This window comes from Colossoma macropomum, unplaced genomic scaffold (assembly GCF_904425465.1).
Source record: "Colossoma macropomum unplaced genomic scaffold, Colossoma_macropomum, whole genome shotgun sequence".
In the NCBI taxonomy this organism is placed as follows: domain Eukaryota; kingdom Metazoa; phylum Chordata; class Actinopteri; order Characiformes; family Serrasalmidae; genus Colossoma; species Colossoma macropomum.
This window is the reverse complement of record NW_023494790.1, coordinates 1,803,199-1,822,391: the sequence shown is the minus strand read 5'-3', so window position 1 is coordinate 1,822,391 and position 19,193 is coordinate 1,803,199. Positions and strand designations below refer to the sequence as shown.

Below are 19,193 nucleotides of genomic sequence, written 5' to 3'. Positions count from 1 at the left end.
ACACCACCACCACGTCAGTGTTACTGCAGTGCTGAGAATGACCCACCACCCAAATAGTACCTGCTCTGTGAGGGTCCATGAGGGTCCTGACCACGGAAGAACAGGGTTCTTCACAAAGTATCAGAGAAACAGATGGACTACAGTCTGTAACTGTAGAACTACAAAGTGCACCTATATAGTAAGTGGAGCTGATAAAATGGACAATGAGCGTAGAAACAAGGAGGTGGTCAGAATGTTATGCCTGATCGGTGTAATATTTTTGCCGTATCATTCACTCCTACTTGTGACCAGATATGCTGGTCTATGCTCTACCAAAAAACACCACCACAGACAGTTTTGTTGATGACTAGATGCTTTAATAAGGCACATAATACATGAGCAAGTCATAACAGGGTTTACTGATATTTACATTCAAACTTCTGTCTGGTCAACATTAGAAAATGGAAAGAGAGTAAAAAACCCTAAAGCACTCTTATAAATACGAGTGTGTTCGTTAGTGTATTTCAGCACAGTGGGAGTCTATTTGAAATAACAGGACGGTAAAGGCTGTGCATGTATGTATGTGTGTGTATATGTGTGAGTTTATTTAATTAGGGTGTGTCTTCGTTCATGATGAATACAAAGTTTTAGGCACCTGGTCAAAGGTCAACAGATCAGTTAGTATGTGTTTTAGTTCTGATTGACATACAAAACAATCCAACAACAACGTCTTCGACGTCACAACAGCAATACCAGTTACAGGAGGAAGAAAAAACCCACCAAATCTGATCCCATAACACCAACCAAACTCATACGCTGCGAACAGCTCAAAGGAATTCTAATACGAGGCCTCCAGAACAACTTTGGTGCTTTTTTGTGTGTCTTAAGTAAGATAGGGCACTAAAAATACCACCATAGAGCGAATTTTTTATTTATTTATTCATTTTTTGGGAAATTATACACCTATAATGCAGTGTCGCATCATCTCGCGAAAGAATTTAACACATGCCATCTCACACCTTTTCTGGGACTATTTTTCTGCTGAATGTTGTGGGTGGTGATGCGTTTCTCATCACTTTCCACTTTCTTTCAGGCAGAGGGCAAATTATGTGGGAATTTTATGCCAAAATATTTGAGTATAATATATAATACCCATGAAATAACCCAGGGGTGTCACTATGCAGCTTTTATGCTTACTGAGCATGAACTAAAACCTAGGTTCAAGTCTAAACCCTGTGCCTATGGAGGTAAATGTAGCACCTTATCCTGCAAAGATGCACAAAGAATTTTTCAAAACTGGAAAAATGTTTTGGAAGAAAAATCCTCACTCATTTAATCTTCAACGCTGATTCCCTTTTGATGAACAAACACGAAAACAAACTGGAACGTAACAAACTCGACGACGAATCTTTGGCAGAGATTGACAAAACGTCATAAATCAGAGTGTGTGAGCATCGCAAACCTTAATGGATGATTTTAGATATTATGCAATGCGTGAAGGATGAAATACATGCATTATTGCAAAGTGTTACTTAGGAAAATTTGAAAAAAAGTCCTTTTTGTGCACCCAAAACACGAAAATAATTATCTTCACCAGATTTAAATATAAAATATAACTTGGGAATCTCTCAAAAACAAAATTCTTTGTTTTTTTTTACAAATTATAAAAGGAATTTTGCATCAGAAAATAGCAATAATAGCTGTTAAAGTGAACGGGCCGTCCCTTATCTTACATTCCGTAGCGGAGGCGTGGAAGAGCAGCAGATACAGGTGTAGAGTTTGGGATAAGGGGACACGGCGGCTGGACCTGAGGGTGCGAGTGTGTGTTATATTGCAGGAGCTGGTGCGGAGTGAAGCGGTGGGCTGGCGGTGCGCGCTCCGTGCTGAACGCCTCCTCACTGGTACCAGGGTGTTTTCCGGACCCAGCGCAGCGTGAATCCGGCGTCTGTGCGGATTTTGATGGAAGCCGCCTCAGCCTCCCTCACCGTCTCCTTCACCGACTGCATCAGGTTCTGAGCGTTGTGGACCAGCATCTCCGTCGCCTGGAGGAGAGCAACACAGGCAGCTTGAATTCAGTCTAATAAGTAAGCAGTATTTATTTATATACAGTTATATGAACAAGTTCAGGTGCCGCTGGTCAAATGACATCTCCTACAGAGAACACACCTCTTCACTTTTTAATTAGTGATGCACCGATAAAGATACTGTACTGGTATCTGCGCCGATACTGGTGCTTAAACGCAGTATCGGTATTGGTGATAGGGATACTGATACACATGACCGATACCACAGCGCAACCTCTGGCGCATGCATGCGCACTAATAGACAGACCTGAACAACACGTCAGCATCTGGGACGACAAGCAGCAGTAAAAACGCTCATGGCAGAATCTGTAACGGCAGTTTTTGGTATTAAGAACATGCTAACGGAGCCACTTCCCTGAACGGCTGAGCTGCTATCAGTATCACTCGTCTGCTGCTGTGTGGTCACTTAAGTCTAAGTTAATGGTACTGATAGAACAGAAGGAACCACTGGACTCTCTGCGAAATGACAGCCTTTAGCCTCGATTTAGCCTTTATCATAGCAGCCCGCTAGCCGGGCCTGTGCGTCCACAAACCCCATCTGCGGTGCGTGTTCGTCAATCAGCTGTATTCTTAAGCATCTAATAAATACAACAAGTAAACGCCAGTAAAAGCCAAGCTGAGTGTGTTTTATTTGTGATGCAGAACACAGATGTTACGAAAATAAAATATTTTAAAAATGTAACTGTATAAATATCAGGAGTTACAGGTGAATTAGGTTAGATAGAGTTAGTATCGGTATCGGTCGAGCAGTAGGGTGTCCTAATTTTTGTTGGGGGTAGGGCAAAGTGTTAGGGCTACATGGCCCTCCAAACGGAGGTTTTTCAGACACTGCAAACAGAGAGTTATGAGAAATTAACACACAAATCAATGAGTGCTTTTACATTCCCTTAATAATCCAATCATAATCAGATTTCTGCAGTTATCTGATTATTCAAATGGTCATGTAAACAGCACACTCTGATTTCTTAGATCGGAGTTAAGTCTAGAAATCCGATTACAAAATCTGATAAAGAGGCTGGATTGTAGCTCAGTAATCAGATTTCTCAGTGCTGTAAACTCTTACTCTGATTTCTTTCGGATTTCTCAGTCTGAGCATGTGTGAAAACAGACGGCGGCACTGTAAGTAAGTAGTTTACGTCACGTCCTCGTCTGTGAGTTTATTGTCTGGTTACAAATCAGAAATCTGATTACCGTCTGAATCATGTAGACCAGGAGTTTCCCCATTATCTGATTACTCAAGTTCATCTAAACGCGTTGATGGAATTACTGCCAAAATCTGATTTTCTGCAGTTATCGGATTCTTAAGTGCATGTAAACACACTCAATGAAGTAAACGTTATGTGTACCACATCCAATCCACCAGCATTCCCAGGCATTGAAAACATCTTTGTTTTCTAACATCCCTCTGATTTGCTGCAGACAACTATAAAGGACGCTTACTGGCATATTGGAAATGTTTGTTCACATAAAAGCCATCAACGACCACTGATGACGTATCGGATTCTTGCTCCATTTTGTAGGAGAAGGTTTCACTACCACTACCCTCAAAGTGACACTCAAAAACAAGGGGAAGGGGTGAAAATAAGAAATAGGATTGGGCCAAAGGATTGGGGGAGTTGTTTCTCACCTGCTCAGATTCCTCCTCGCTGATGTTGGTGCGTCCCAACATGGTGGCCTTCACTGTGGAGAGGATCTTCAGCTGAGTGCTGATGGTGGGGATACGCTCACACACCTGCAGAGAGAGACAGACTGTTATAGAGACTTTATAAACACTGTTGTACTGTCAAGTCAAGTCATGTCATAGGTTTGTATTGTCATTCCATCTATGTACACAGTGAAATTACGTTCCTCCAGGAACAACATGGTGCAGCAAGAGAGTACAAAGTGTGAACGTGCAGACAAAAAATTAAACTAGAAACAATACAATAAATATGATAAATTAAACAGACATTAGACACAGGAAACAGACAGGACGGTGCAGCGCCGACACAGCACTCATTTCTGAGCATGATCTCTTTAGCTACAGTCATATGCAAAAGTCAGGATTTCCATATTGCCATGGGGGGGGATGCCCAATGGTTGCATGACGTGTTTGCGTAATGCATGCTGGGTATTGTAGTGAGACAACATTAATGGACAGAAACACAAAAAGCACTCAAATTTGTGAATTCTGGGATGCTGAGAGATGCCAAGTAACTAATTTTATGCTGGAATACAAATCTGCGTAATCATAATCTCTTTTCACTCATGAAAAACAATCTACTTAGTAGGGCTGGGCAATATGACGATATGTTATTGTTATTGTGATAAAATATGTCACAATATGTTTTTCTGAGCATATTGTGGATATCGTCAGTACTTACAGAACACTGAGCAACTACATTTCATTAGAAAGAGAGCAAATTCAGGCCTGTTTAACTGGATCTAGTGCAGTTCAGTTTGCAAAATATTCAGTAAAAAGGTTTTTTATTATTATTATAATAGATATATTTTTATATGTGGCACTACAGGTTCTATTTTGTCTGCTCCAACTTTTTTAAATCTCAGAAAAACGAAAATATCGTGATGCATATTGTAGATTGTGAAAAAGTCTCGAAGTATCGTGATATAATAGTTTTGCCATATCACCCCCCACTGCTGCATAGCTAGTAACATTAGTATTTTACTGAGCAATATATGCCCTCCAAAATCATACCTGGACCACCTGGTCCTTAATCAGCTGAGTTTTGCTCCACCAGAGCAAAGAAAACAGCAAGGTGACAGTCCTGAGTGACCATGGTTGAAGTGCATGCGTACCTGCAGCAGGTTGGTTCTGATGCGTTTGTCCGTGCACTGCTTGGCGACCTCCTTGGCCAGGCGGGTAACCTCGTCCGAGGCTTTAGCGATGTCCTTAGCGCACTGGATCAGCGCACGCTTGTTCCCACTGCCGCCTCGCACCAGTCGAGACATCTCAGCCATCAGAAGAGCCATGCGCTTAGCAGCACCGATGATGTCATTACCCTGAATAAAATAAAATAAAATAAAAAAAAAGACACAGTTAAGATATTAATATAAGTGAACATTAAAAGAGCAGTCTGGTGAAAAAATCAAGAATCACCAGCATAAAGTTGAAGGCAACAGTGTGTTTTTGTAATATGTGTTGTGGGAACTGTAAAGGGAGAACGCTAAAGGCCCTAAAACAGAGCCTTGTGGGACACCATATTGCACTCTTCTATGTTTGGGAAAACTCCCCCATTAACACTTACAATTTGGTAACATTCTATCACGTAAGACCAAAACTTGGTCTAAAAGACTCATTATTTCTTGGTAATACATTTTCCCTGTACAAACAAACAGAAAGTAAACGTCCTTAACCTTGCTGGACCACTTGCGAGCCTCATCGTGGAGCTGCCGGGCGGCCACCATCATGGGTTCACTGACCATCTCTCCAGCTCTCTGCTCTGGGAACTCCTCGTCCTTGTCCTCAGGAGGGGGAGGCCTTGGGGGAGGCACCTCACCCTCTGGCAAGGGGGGGTTTTGGGGGGGCAGCATCATCATTCAGCTGATGGAGAATAAAAAATAAAGCTAATTAATGCCTGAGAGGTTCTTGAGTGAGTGAGCATGGACAGGAGTGGTGCCCAAGGCCAAGACAAGCATCTTCTCACATGCACTGCATTGACGGTACTTATAATTTAAGTATAATATTAATAATATAATCTGAGAATCATAAAACATAAAGACACAAAAGAACACCTCTGCTAGAGTTATGGGTAAAAGTTAGGATTATAGTTTAGGTATGGAGATAAAGATAAGATACTCAGCCTAGCCTTAGCTAAATACTCAGTAGCCATGTTTACACGCAGCCTAATAATCTGTTAATAATCTGACTAATAGCTCAATTGGAATAGAATACGTCCATGTAAACACCTCAATCAGAATGGTCTAGTCTGATTGAGGCCATTTAGAATACAGTTTCTATCCGACTGATCGAGGTGGGTAATCCTGTAAATAATCTGTTAAATAGAAGAATAATATCCGTGTAAACGCCTGTATCTGATTACATTCCCTATCGGAAAGTTTAAGTCCATTCTGATCATGTTCGTCGCGTCATACTGAAAGTTTATACCGTTCAACATGGCGGAGCAGAAACTGGTCTGCAGAGGAGACGAAGTTTATGTTCTGATCTTTAAAAGACGGCGGTGGGACGGACGTCCAGCTTATGTGTCTCAGAACACGACGTCTTCCTCTCGGCCTTCTTTAATAAGGACATGTGACGGACGTTTTCCTGAGTCTGACCTCATTTTAAAGCAATTAAAAACACAAGCGCTGCTCACTGCTGCTCATCTCACTCCGACTGGACTCACGTTATGCTTGTTGTCATGGTAACGTCTACACTAAGTGGATCTGATTACTTGTAGTGAGCATGTAAATGATGATTTTCCATCGATTGTTGAGTAGAGTGAGAATAAACAGCTCAGTCTTAATCTGTAATCAGAATGTATTCAATCGGACGGGCAAAAATCTTTGCATGTAAGCATACTCAGTGTGGCCTTAGCTACTATGCTAGAAAAACTAGCATAGACCAGAATGGCTGGTCACCAACAAAACCAGCATATGTTGTGTTTCGGATGCTAAACCAGCACCAGACCAGAATAAAACAGCTTAGAATTCTATCCTGGTCTTATGCTGGTTTATGCTAGTCTGGTGCTGGTTTCGCATACCAGCATCCGGAACACAACATACGATGGTTTGGGCCCCAGGCTTATCTAGGCACTCAGCCTAGGCTTAAAAACAAAAACAGTTCTCTACGACTGAGTTCAGCCATTTCTTTCAAAATCTCTTCGAACGTGGAGCGGGTGCGACGAGTGCCTTCAGATTTTTTTGTACAGAAACATCAGCCTAAATGTTTATGAGCCTCAGCAGCGCCAAATTATAATGAGTGTCGAGTTGGATTGACGTAAAAGTCGTATGAATTCCGTTGCACTGTCGCATATTGGATTTCAGTACCACATATTAGAGCTGATTTGTGGAAGGTGTCTAATACGATTTTTTCGATAAATATTGCAACTGCGATTTGCGTTTTTTTTTAATTGAGGTTCTGAGGCTCGACCCCTGAACGTAGTGTATCAAACTGCCAGTAAGCTGTGGTTGTGATGTCACAACACATGGAGGTTTGGTTGCCTCTGATTGGTCTAACTCACCTACAGGCAGTTCACAAGCTCTTACTAGGTTCCGTTTCCCCTCTTAAAACTTAAAACAACGTTTTTGCTAATGCACTCACATAATAAAGATGGTTCTTCAAGGGTTCTTTAGTAAAGACAGTGGTTCTATGTAGACCCATAAGGACTCAGCAACCCATTTGCGTGCATGAAAAGTTCTCTGCGTGGTGAAATGGTTCTTCAGATCGATAGAGAATGTGATGTATATGGTTCTATACAGAACCTCTTTGAAAAGAGTTCTCTATAGGACCAAAATGTTCTTCTATTGTTATAAGTTTGACATCAACAAGCAACAAAGTAACAGTGCCAACCCTTTTTGGTGCTGTGCAGAACCACATACAGCACGTTCTCCAATCTGAAGAACTATTTCACCAGGCAAAGAACTTTTTATGCATGCAAATGGGTCTGAGTGTTCATGGTTCTGTATGGAATGACTGTTTTATGAAAGAAACCTTGTAAGAACCTTGAAGAGCTACATAATTTAAGAGTGTCGGCTATAATTAAAGAAAATTGCAGTTCTTGCGATTTTAAAACTGCACTGTCTGCAGTGTTTTCCTAATTTTCATGGCAACCGAAGCTGAGATAAACACGGCAGGAAAAGATTAGCATTCAGAGAACAAGAGGTCTCACATGCAGCTGCTCGAGGTCAGGAGGGGGTGGTGGGAAGTCCGGCTCCTGTGGCTGGAAGGCCTCTCTAACTTTAGCTACTGCGCCTAGAATCCTGTAGCCAGAATCCATAAAACCTTTCTGGAGAGCTGAGAGAGAGAGAGAGAGAGAGAGAGAGAGAGAGAGAGAGAGAGAGAGAGAGAGAGAAAGAGAGAGAAAGAGAGAGAGAGAGAGAGAGAGAGAGAGAGAGAGAGAGAGAGAGAGAGAGAGAGAGAGAAGAAAGAGAAAGAGAAAGAGAGAAGAGAGAGAGAGAGAGAGAGAGAGAGAGAGAGAATGAGAGAGAGAGAGAGAGAGAGAGAGAGAGAGAGAGAGAGAAGAGAGAGAGAGAGAGAGAGAGAGAGAGAGAATGAGAGAGAGAGAGATATTTAGTGTTAAAGGGAAATTCATGAAGCCTCTTGTACGGGTAAAGATGGCGTGTGATGAGTAGATGTTACCAAATTCAACACTGTAAAAATCACATCATGGATACTGAAACCTGTGATTTTTAAATAAACTGTGTTTCTGAAATTAAAAGCGCCATTTTTCATAAACATTTCGCTCTCTTTATCATACATTTTTGTTTTTTCCACTGAATTTACATGCACAAATCATAAGGCAAATTATTCAATAACTGCATGAAATAAAAGTAATTTTTTTTTCTTGTAAAGAAAGCCAAAAATCTTAGACGCTCTTTGTATTTTTTTTATAAAAATAATGTTTACAGAGCAGATCACTGAAGAGACGCCATCTGTTTATAGTTTATAGCCCAGATTTGTGGAAAAATGGGTCGACTTTCAGTAGAACAAAAAACTGTGAATTCAGCCTCTTTTATTATAAAGTTTAAAAATTACATCACCCATCAATTTGACTGGAAAGAAGACAGTTACAGCTCTCATATGACCCCCACCTTTAGAGTGAAGCTTATGAAATATGAAAGTTATGAAGTAAAGAATATGACGAAGTGCGTTTTGGAACCACCGCTGATTCCACAGAGTTAAAAAGGTTAAAAGATCTGATATGATAAATTGTGTTTACTATCACCAAAAACAACAAGGTAACAAGGTGAAAAAGGTCCATTTTGATTTCATTATTTCAGTAATTTTAATTAATTTTAGTTTCCTTTTTTTGACTGTACTCTCCTTTTTGTTTGTCTTCTTCCGATGTTATTAACTTTTACATTTTAATTATGCTTTAATTATTGTTTTTTATCTGTTTTCTACTGTTTTTCATGTATTTTTATTATTATCATGTTTCATTTTTTATACTAACCTGATTTGAGTCATTTTGATTATTAAATTTACTTTTACTATTTGATATGTTCTCAAACATTATCAGTCCCTTTTTTCCGTATTAACTCGACAACATTGTAAATGAGAGTCACCCTCAATGTTCTCCGAGGTTAAATAAAGGCTGATTGATTGATTGATTGATTAATTGAACCAGCCAGCTAAACAGCTTTTAAAATATAATTTCCTCAGGTGTTTCAAATTGTGCACAGTACTGTATGTAGATGTGGTGCTTTTTTGTGACATCACAGTTAATTTTATCGCTTAGTTTCCATAAATAGACTATACATTTTTGTAACATTTGTGTTTCGTAAATCAGACGCTTTTGTTCAAAAAAGCCAAAACCGATAGTTAAGTGGTGCAGACAGTTTGATGATATGGGCCTTTTAAGCAAACTTTATTGTGAATTTGGTGGTGATTCTGAGTCAGAATGAGTTTAAGGGTCTCACTCGGGTCCTGTATGTTGCCGGCGACGGCCTTGGCCCCCATCACCATTGGGGAGATGGTACTGCTGAGCTCGTCGGACGCAGCCTTCACCGTCTCGCGGAACTTGGGGTCTTCAGAGTTTTCCACTTCACGCTTCGCCACCAGCATGATCCGATTGGCCCGCCGGGCGATGCTGGTTGCCCCAGCAACCAGCATCTGAGGCTGGTGATTGGCCATGGCCATCTGACACTTCTCCAGGTCGTTTTTAATGGCCTCCTCAGATGCGTCCAACAGGGACTTAGTGTCTATCGCTTCGTCCACCAGAGCTGGTAAGGAAAAAACAACACTGATTGATGAAGTTTAATCCATTCATTAATTTTAATACAGCATTTTAATTGAACATGGTTGTTCCGGTAAGGCTAATCTGAGGTGGACAGTACTGAGATGGTGAGACCTCCAAAGAATGGTCCTGAGAGCGTTACAGTGATAGTCTGTTGAAAGCAGCAGTTTGGCACCTCAGATGTAGTCGGATTTGGTGTCTTGGCTGTTTGCATCTTTAGTTTTACACTGGAGCTACAAGGCTAACGTAGCTAACAAGTAATGGAAACTTATTGCCCACCAATTAGCATGGTGCTAACTGCACGCTTGTAGTCTGAAAAAAGGCACAGAAGGTCTAAGCTGGTCTGGTGCTGGTTTAGCTGGTCATACCAGCAGCAAACCTGCAGCATATCGTCGTTGTGGGAAGAAAACCTCGTAACTTCATTTTTGATGTTTTTCAGTTTTTCACCTAATCTGAAAATGCCTGTTGCTCTTTACATTGTGTGTGAATTTCATGAAGAATGGACTAAAAGAAACGACCCAAACTGACCTGGAAAAAATTCTGGTTCCATTGACTTACATTGAAAGTTACATTGAAGGTTTTTTCCTTCTCACAGCTAGCTAAATCTACACCCTTAAAAAAGGCAGTTCTTCAAGGGTTCTTTAGTAAAGAAAATGGTTCTAAACAGAACCATGAACACTCAAAGAACCCTTTACATGATTAAAGTGAATCGGTCGGCTTCAGATTGATGGAGAACGTGCTGTAGATGGTTCTGTATAGAACCTTTTTAAAAAGGGTTCTATATAGCAACAAAAAGCGTTCTTCTATAGTTAGGATGTCAAGCTCGACACAAGAGAAGAGCCCTTTTTTGGTGCTTTTCAGAATGGTTCTATGAGAACCATGTACAGAAGATTCTCCGTCAGTCTAAAGAACTCTTTCATGATGCGAAGATCCCTTTATTCATGCGAAGGGTTCTTTGAGCATTCATGGTTCTATATAGAACCAATTTATTTACTAAATAACCACTGAAGAATCGCTTCAGGTGTGTAGGCTTGGTTTACACAATTACTGTAAAAAATCTTTAAAAATGGACAAAATATGGACAGAATTCAATTTAGCTGCTACTACTTTAGTTATTCAACATACTTTTCTTGTTTTTAGCACAAATTCCAATGTCCAGCTTTATTGATAGCAGTATGCTATACATTCAGCACACATAATTTCATTATTTTCTAGCTTCATTAGCCTCACAGTTCCAGTGCAGAAGTAAAGAAGCAAACGTCAGACAGGAAACCCATTTCGGCTTGACTGACATTTGAGGTTGGGGGATTTTTTCAGAACTATCACTTTATGAATGTTTTCTCATTTTTCTAGGCCTGAGAGAACAGCACTGAAACACCGAGCGCAAAGCTGAACAAACACTGCTGTCTGAACTCACCTGTCATCTTCTCCACATTGTCGATCCACTGGTTCTTCATGGTCTCAAAGTGCTCATGAGCCGCCTGGTTTCCAGGGTTCTTCAGGAGGATTCGAGCGGCAGACACGACCTGCAGAGAATCCAGCAACATCCTCACCGTCTACTGTCTCCCATCAGCCACCTCTCACACACCACTTCAACCTCAATTACAAAGCCTGAGCTTTTAAAAATGTTTTAACCCTTTTGTTGCCACACGAAGGCTAAAGCAGAGCTAATAGCAGGTTTTACAGTGATCCGGCTGCTGTGTTTGTGCCTGACACCCATTACAGAACTGACTCTCAGTTCTGTCAGTCACTCATTACAGAACTGACTCTGTGTGTTTCTCCTTTCTTTTCGTTTCCTTTGCCGAGTTGAACAGCTGCCCATCCTGTGCGTCTGATGCTGCTGCCTCTTCTGCCTTGATTGGGTGCCACTGCTCGCCAGCCCTCTGGACCAGCTTGACCACCATCGAGCTCCATGCTGTACTACGCCGTGCAAACCTCACCCTCACAACCTGACCCCACTGATGCTGCTGCTGCTGCTGCTGCATGAACTAAACTAATCAAATTAATCAATGCTCCACCTGTTTTCCCTGTTTTTGTACTAACAATGTTTACTATCCGGTGTCGACCAGAGGAGGATGGGTTCCCCTTCTGAGTCTTGGTTCCTCTCAAGGTTTCTTCCTGTTTCTCTAGGGAGTTTTTCCTTGCCACTGTCGCCACTGGCGACGCTCATGGGGGCTCGGACCCAGATTTCTTTCTGTAATGCTGATTTCCTTGTAAAGCTGCTTTGTGACAACACCTGTTGTAAAAAGCGCTATATAAATAAACTTTACTTACTTACTTACTATTTCTGGGTTGTGTGATGTTAGAGTTGGTTTCTGTCACTCTGGCTAGTGATGCAGGTTCCTTTGAGTGATCTGATGTGTGAATCATGTCACTGCTTTAACCCTTTGTTTATAATATGAGCTAAAAGCAGAGATGTAATATAAGAGTAGCGAGTGGGTTTGGGTGATTTTGGATCTGGATCTCTGGCTGATTGATGGTCACAGGTGGATGAAATCACTCTGGATGGTGAGGCCGAGTCTGATGAGTGATCTGATGTGTGAATCATGTCGCTGGTTTAACCCTTTGTTGGAATATGAAGACCAAACAGCGGAGCAATAATATCAGGATTTGGGGGTTCCGAGCCGATTTACTCACTGATGCTGACATGACAGCTCAGAACAGAAGTTATGAAGGCTAGTTACCTAACGTTTTTGCCCACAAATTGCTTACAAGCATGTTTTCTTCATCACAATAACACTACTTTACACCGATCAGCCATAACATTCTGACCACCTCCTTGTTTCTACGCTCATTGTCCATTTTATCAGCTCCACTTACTATATAGGTGCACTTTGTAGTTCTACAGTTACAGACTGTAGTCCATCTGTTTCTCTGATACTTTGTTAGCCCCCTTTTACCCTGTTCTTCAGTGGTCAGGACCCCCATGGACCCTCACAGAGCAGGTACTATTTGGGTGGTGGATCATTCTCAGCACTGCAGTAACACTGACGTGGTGGTGGTGTGTTAGTGTGTGTTGTGCTGGTACGAGTGGATCAGACACAGCAGTGCTGCTGGAGTTTTTAAACACCTAAGTGTCACTGCTGGACTGAGAATAGTCCACCAAACAAAAATATCCAGCCAACAGCGTCCTGTGGGCAGCGTCCTGTGACCACTGATGAAGGACTAGAGGATGACCAACACAAACTGTGCAGCAGCAGATGAGCTATCGTCTCTGACTTTACATCTACAAGGTGGACTGACAAGGTAGGAGTGTCTAATAGAGTGGACAGTGAGTGGACACAGTGTTTAAAAACTCCAGCAGCACTGCTGTGTCTGATCCACTCGTACCAGCACAACACACACTAACACACCACCACCACGTCAGTGTTACTGCAGTGCTGAGAATGATCCACCACCCAAATAGTACCTGCTCTGTGAGGGTCCATGGGGGTCCTGACCACTGAAGAACAGGGTAAAAGGGGGCTAACAAAGTATGCAGAGAAACAGATGGACTACAGTCTGTAATTGTCCTCAGTCCATACCGCCCATATATGGACACTTAGCTGCAAAGACAGTCTGTTTTGAAATCATCGTGTTTGTAAACACATTTTTTTATGCCTTTATCCGACAACTGCAGTTTAGCTCCGCCCATTTATGTTGAAGTCATAAGGAGTATTTCAGCTCGGACTCCCTTTAGAAAGAGGCGCGGTTATAGGCCGCATATGAGAAAACAGCTCATTTACATATATCAGTCTTAAAGGGACAGTAAAAAAACTGCTAATTAGCAAACGGTAAAGAGAAGCTGGAAAATGGTCACATAGAAATGAATCACGACTGATTTTGACACATAAAACGACACAAATGTTGTAAGTGAACCTCAATAACACGTAAAATACATAAGTTCAATAGAATAAGAGCTCACATCTCTCTCTCTCTCTGTCCCCCTGTCTCTCTCTCTCTCCCCCGTCTCCTTCTGTATCTCCCTCTCTGTCTCCCTCTCTCTACGTCTCCCTCTCCCATTTCTTTTTCCCTCTCTCTCTCTCTTTCTGTCTCTCTCCCTGTGTCCTTCTGTGTCCCCCTGTCTCTCTCGGTCTCTTTCTGTCCCTGTCTCTCTTTCTCTCTCTCTGTTCTCTTGTCTCTCTCTCTCTCTCTCCACGTCTCCCTCTCCCATTTCTTTTTCCCTCTCTCTCCCTGTGTCCTCCTGTCTCCCTCTGTCCTTCTGTCTCCCTCTGTCTCTCTCTGTCCCCCTGTCTCCCCTCCTGTCGCCCTCTCTGTCTCCCTCAGTCTCTCTCTCTCTGTGTCCTTCTGTCCCCTGTCTCCCTCTCTCTCTCCCTCTCTCCATCTCCCTCCGTCTCCCTCCGTCTCTACCTGTGGCGTCAGGTCTCGTGCGGATTTGACCGCAGCGTGGATTCCCTCCACTGTGCTGCGATTGGCCGTTCCCACAGCGGCCGCTTTCTCTGCCGTCGCCCCCAAACGTCCAGCGTGGTTCTCAAAGCTCGCTGCGCGTTCCTCAAACACCTGAACACACACGAGTTATTGATTAATGAAAGTTATTTACATACAGCACTGCTTTAAAATAGCTTTAGAATACTGTTTATCCAGACAGTAAGTATTATAATAAACGCAAACAATATTAATGCAGTTAGTAGTGATTTATGAACGTCAGTGTGTTTGATTAACCATTTTCAAACCTCTTCTGGAAGCCCAGCGTTAACTGTAGTCCTCATCCAATACCTGCTCTGTCTAATCAATACTTCATTAGGTTAAATCAGATTTAAGATGGAATTTAATTAAGCTATGATGTCTGGAGGCGTTCAGGAGAAATCTGGAACCAGTGTTCTTCTAACTAGCTCATTACTTTTTAGTGTATTTATGTATTTTTGTATTTATTCAAATGATATATAGTAATTTTACCAGCAAAATAACACTTATTGTTAATAAAAATACTTCTAAATAATGTGCTTAGGTGCCTAAGGCTTCACACGGATTATTTACCAACAACAACAACAACAAACAAAACAACAACAATACTATTTTTCATATTTATTTTTAATAGATTAAAGCTTGCTGCATGTGATTGTTTCAGCCCCAACTTCATTCTGTCCCCCAAACTTAAACTGAAACTTTTTGTGTACACGTTTATACACCTTTATATTTAATAAGTTTAGCATTTTTTGACATCAAAGCAATCAGAAAAGTCAGAAGTGATTTAGGTGTGAAAAAATATATTCAATTCACTTTCCTTGCATAAAACAGTGTCTGATTTATTTTTTCAGACCCAAATATTAAATTCAAAAACATAAAAAAAAATAGTAATAATATGTGCAGGAGTCCTTTTGGATTATGTTGCCTTGAGGCAACATTGTGCGACAGTGGGAAGAAATTGTATAGAGCCACGTTCCATGAAGTAGTGAGACCTGGCTTGTAACTGGCTAAATCCATTCCACTGTCGCACAATGTTGCTTCTAGGCAACAAACATATTTCTGCCAAATCCCATAAGAAAAAAAGTTCATATTAAATGTTAAAAATTAAGTTTAAAAGAGACAATATGACCAAGTACATGCTTTTTATTGACTTACTCCAACTCTTCCCTTTATGTTAACCCTACCGTTGTCTTTAAATTTGTATAATGTCATTGTAAAGTGAGGAAAATGAGCTTGTTGCCCTGAGGCAACATCGTGCAATAGAGGGTAAAAATAAAGCCTAAATAAAATAAAGCTTAAATAAAGACATTTATTATAAAATAATATGAAAATAATGTATGCAATGAGGTAAGTCCTTATTTTGCATGGCGGCTGCAGTGCATCCACTATGTGCTGTTAAATCCTGTTATATAAGAAAGAGCTGGTGGACACTGTTTGACACTGTGTTAACCATGTTTTCCCTCTAATCCATCCTCTAATAGGAGCGTGGCTGAAAGTGTGAACGTGTCAAACCTTCAGCTCAGAACAGAGGCTTACTTTACCCCTACAGAGAAACACAGCATTACACATAATAAGCCATGACTGTGTGCATGTCTGTAATGGATCACAGAGCAGAGTGTGAACCTCTAACCTCATAATGATTTGATTCAATTATGATTCTTCAGGAAATTATTTAGTGCTTCTCAGTTTTCATTGTGATTTTTTGAAATTATTTGATTTGGCCATCAAAGAGTCAAAATACGACTATAAGCTGACACTGTTGCACTGACTGACGTCACTAATATGCCATAAAAACAAACCAGCGAGCTAAACACTGTTGACATTTTATCTTACTTCCATGCAACAGCATTTCAATATTACTGTAATAATATTACAATACTCTGTCAACTCATTAATAACCTCAAAATACTGAGGATCCAGTGGAAAAACGTACAGAGGACAAAACGCATCATTTCTGTTTACCACCAGGGGGCGATAGATGCACTTTCCAAAAACACATAGATCCCACAGAGAAAACCAGAGCCGGTTTATGAGGAGTCTGGCCGCTTCCTATTTCCCCCGATATATCACCATAGGACTGCAAAACAGCAGAGGGCGCTTGCGAGCGAGTCCTCAATGAATGGGAGTGAATGGAGCTAAACGGCTAAAAACGAAAAGTTAAAATAGTTCCTAATCACTGAACCAGAACTTTCCTTTAATTTTAGACAGCAGAAGGATGAGTTTCACTAAAAAAAACAAAGAAAACTCACCTGTATGTTTCCTTTATTCTACAGCAAACGGGTTTTGGGCAGCAGGACGCTAACATTACTGCTACTGAGTGCTGATTGGTTGGCGAGCGGAGCAGCTCATTGGCTGTTGGCGCTCACAGACGTCATGAACGTACATGAGGCGCCGTTTTAAACTCCTATAACTCGAGTTTAAAAGCTCTTAAAATATAACAGCAGGGTTAAAATGTTTTATGCTGTTCTGTGTTCAGGAAATGAATGAATTATTGTACATTAAAAGTGTTTCAGTATTTATAAACTATGATTTTGCTCAAATGCTTCATCTTAATCCATTCATTATGGATTCGCTCAGGAGCGCCCTCTAGTGTTTGAGAAACCCAGAAGACATTACAAAGTGACAATTACAAGTTCTCTGCTCAGAGTTCCTAATAAGGTTGTGACCCCGACTACAGAATAATGTCTTCTATTCAGAGCAAACCTTCAAATCAATACACGACACCACATCAGTGCCTTAGTACGGCAGAGAGTGTGTTTATATATCCGTGTGTGTGTGTGTGTGGGGTACCTCCTCTCTGTTTGGAGTGCCGAGTGGAGCGGTAGCGGCCACGGCCAGCAGTTTGATGGGAGTGGTCGTATCGCTGAAGATGTCCGAGACCCCCTGCGTCATGGCCTCCTGCATCTTACCCTTCAGATCCTGAAACAAACAATAACACAAACACAAAAACAATGTTACTAAGTTCCACTTTCATTTTCTTTCATTTTCTTCTTCGCTATTCTAGTCTAATTTGCTTATGTACTTATATCACTATGTCTGCATTAATGTGAGCTAACGACTAATTTATTGTAAGGTAAGTATTACTTGGCAAATATTTTGTCGTTTTAGGCCTTGACAGGAAACAAATGAGAGGCTTACATGTTTGCTGGTAACCAGTAAGCTTAACAGGCATTAACATGGCAGCTGTCTGAATTATTAAATTATGTGTTCTGCCTTGTTATACAGTCCAAACAATGAGATATATGGTCCACCTCCTTGTTTCTACGCTCATTGTCCATTTTATCAGCTCCACTTACTATATAGGTGCACTTTGTAGTTCTACAGTTACAGACTGTAGTCCATCTGTTTCTCTGATACTTTGTTAGCCCCCTTTTACCCTGTTCTTCAGTGGTCAGGACCCCCATGGACCCTCACAGAGCAGGTACTATTTGGGTGGTGGATCATTCTCGGTGGTGTGTTAGTGTGTGTTGTGCTGGTCTGAGTGGATCAGACACAGCAGTGCTGCTGGAGTTTTTAAACACCTCAGTGTCACTGCTGGACTGAGAATAGTCCACCAAACAAAAATATCCAGCCAACAGCGTCCTGTGGGCAGCGTCCTGTGACCACTGATGAAGGACTAGAGGATGACCAACACAAACTGTGCAGCAGCAGATGAGCTATCGTCTCTGACTTTACATCTACAAGGTGGACTGACAAGGTAGGAGCGTCTAATAGAGTGGACAGTGAGTGGACACAGTGTTTAAAAACTCCAGCAGCACTGCTGTGTCTAATCCACTCGCACCAGCACAACACATGCTAACACACCACCACCACGTCAGTGTTACTGCTTTATCAGGAATGTTGGAAAGGGCAGCTGTGTGCTGGCTGCGCTGAAGGCTGAGCTCATTACTCAACAGAAACGAATGAGCCTGCCAGGCTGTCAGATCCAGCCTGTTTCCAGCGTTACGTTAAATATTTTCAGCCCCAGATTGAGAAAATGAGAGAACAGCTGCAGATAAACAACCTGCATGAGCCCAAAGTCTGAAGCAGAGCCATTCAGATCTGCACCTCCAATCCAGACCTGCACCTGGATGTTGTGATGAATGGTTGTTAACGGAACATTTAAATAACAGTTTGGCCACTTTGTCAACACACCTGACCCCCAGGTATATAAGCCAGCCTCGGCGTCTGTGTGCGGGTCTTACTTTGAGGGCCTCCTGTAGCTGCTTGGCGAGCGTGCGGGCCTGCGGCGTTTCACCCTCTCCGCGGGCCGCCAGTTCAGCCAGCTGAGCCATCATCTGCTCCACCTGCTCGCACTTCCCCAACAGATCCGCACGCTGGTTCCCCGGCAACACGTTGGCGAGGCGACGCCCCTCGGCAACCAGCCCACGGATCGCAGCCTGACCTGAACGCGTGAGTGAGATGTGAGTCTTTATTCAGATAAAAACACTGACATGATATTTCTTTAAACATAAACACTAAAGACTACAGAGAAAAGCCCTTTATTAGCCTCTATTACAGCTGGACACCAATTATATTTCACATTTTGGCCATAATTTTGGGATTTGTACAAGAATAGAATGAAAATAAATAAATAAAAACAGTGTGAATTGCTGAAATGTCACGTGTCAAAACTGATGTCTTTAAAAAAACATGTAAAATACTTCCGACTATAAATGTGCAATGTAAACTTTATTTTTGATTGTTTAAATTTATACCGCATTTCAGTTTCTTTACTGTTAAAAATCTGAAAAGGCAATATATCTTTAGCCTAAAATAAAGGCATGCCTTTTTCACCAATCACAGTTCGAGAATAACTCCTTCGACCCGCCAAACACAAGACAGAAAC

At 41.5% G+C, this 19,193-nt stretch overlaps 1 protein-coding gene across 1 annotated transcript in view; it reads right to left on the bottom strand.

The window, feature by feature from the left end:
* Positions 1-334: 334 nt before the first annotated feature.
* Positions 335-19,193, bottom strand: part of vclb (vinculin b) — a 67,483-nt gene continuing 48,624 nt past the window's right edge. Inside the window, 11 exon segments of the mRNA XM_036571898.1 lie at positions 335-2,021; positions 3,691-3,795; positions 4,860-5,063; positions 5,418-5,576; positions 5,578-5,604; positions 7,892-8,016; positions 9,642-9,944; positions 11,376-11,484; positions 14,309-14,458; positions 17,156-17,284; positions 18,550-18,749. Of these exon segments, the coding sequence (XP_036427791.1) occupies positions 1,875-2,021; positions 3,691-3,795; positions 4,860-5,063; positions 5,418-5,576; positions 5,578-5,604; positions 7,892-8,016; positions 9,642-9,944; positions 11,376-11,484; positions 14,309-14,458; positions 17,156-17,284; positions 18,550-18,749 (1,658 nt within the window). The 3' untranslated portion in view covers positions 335-1,874.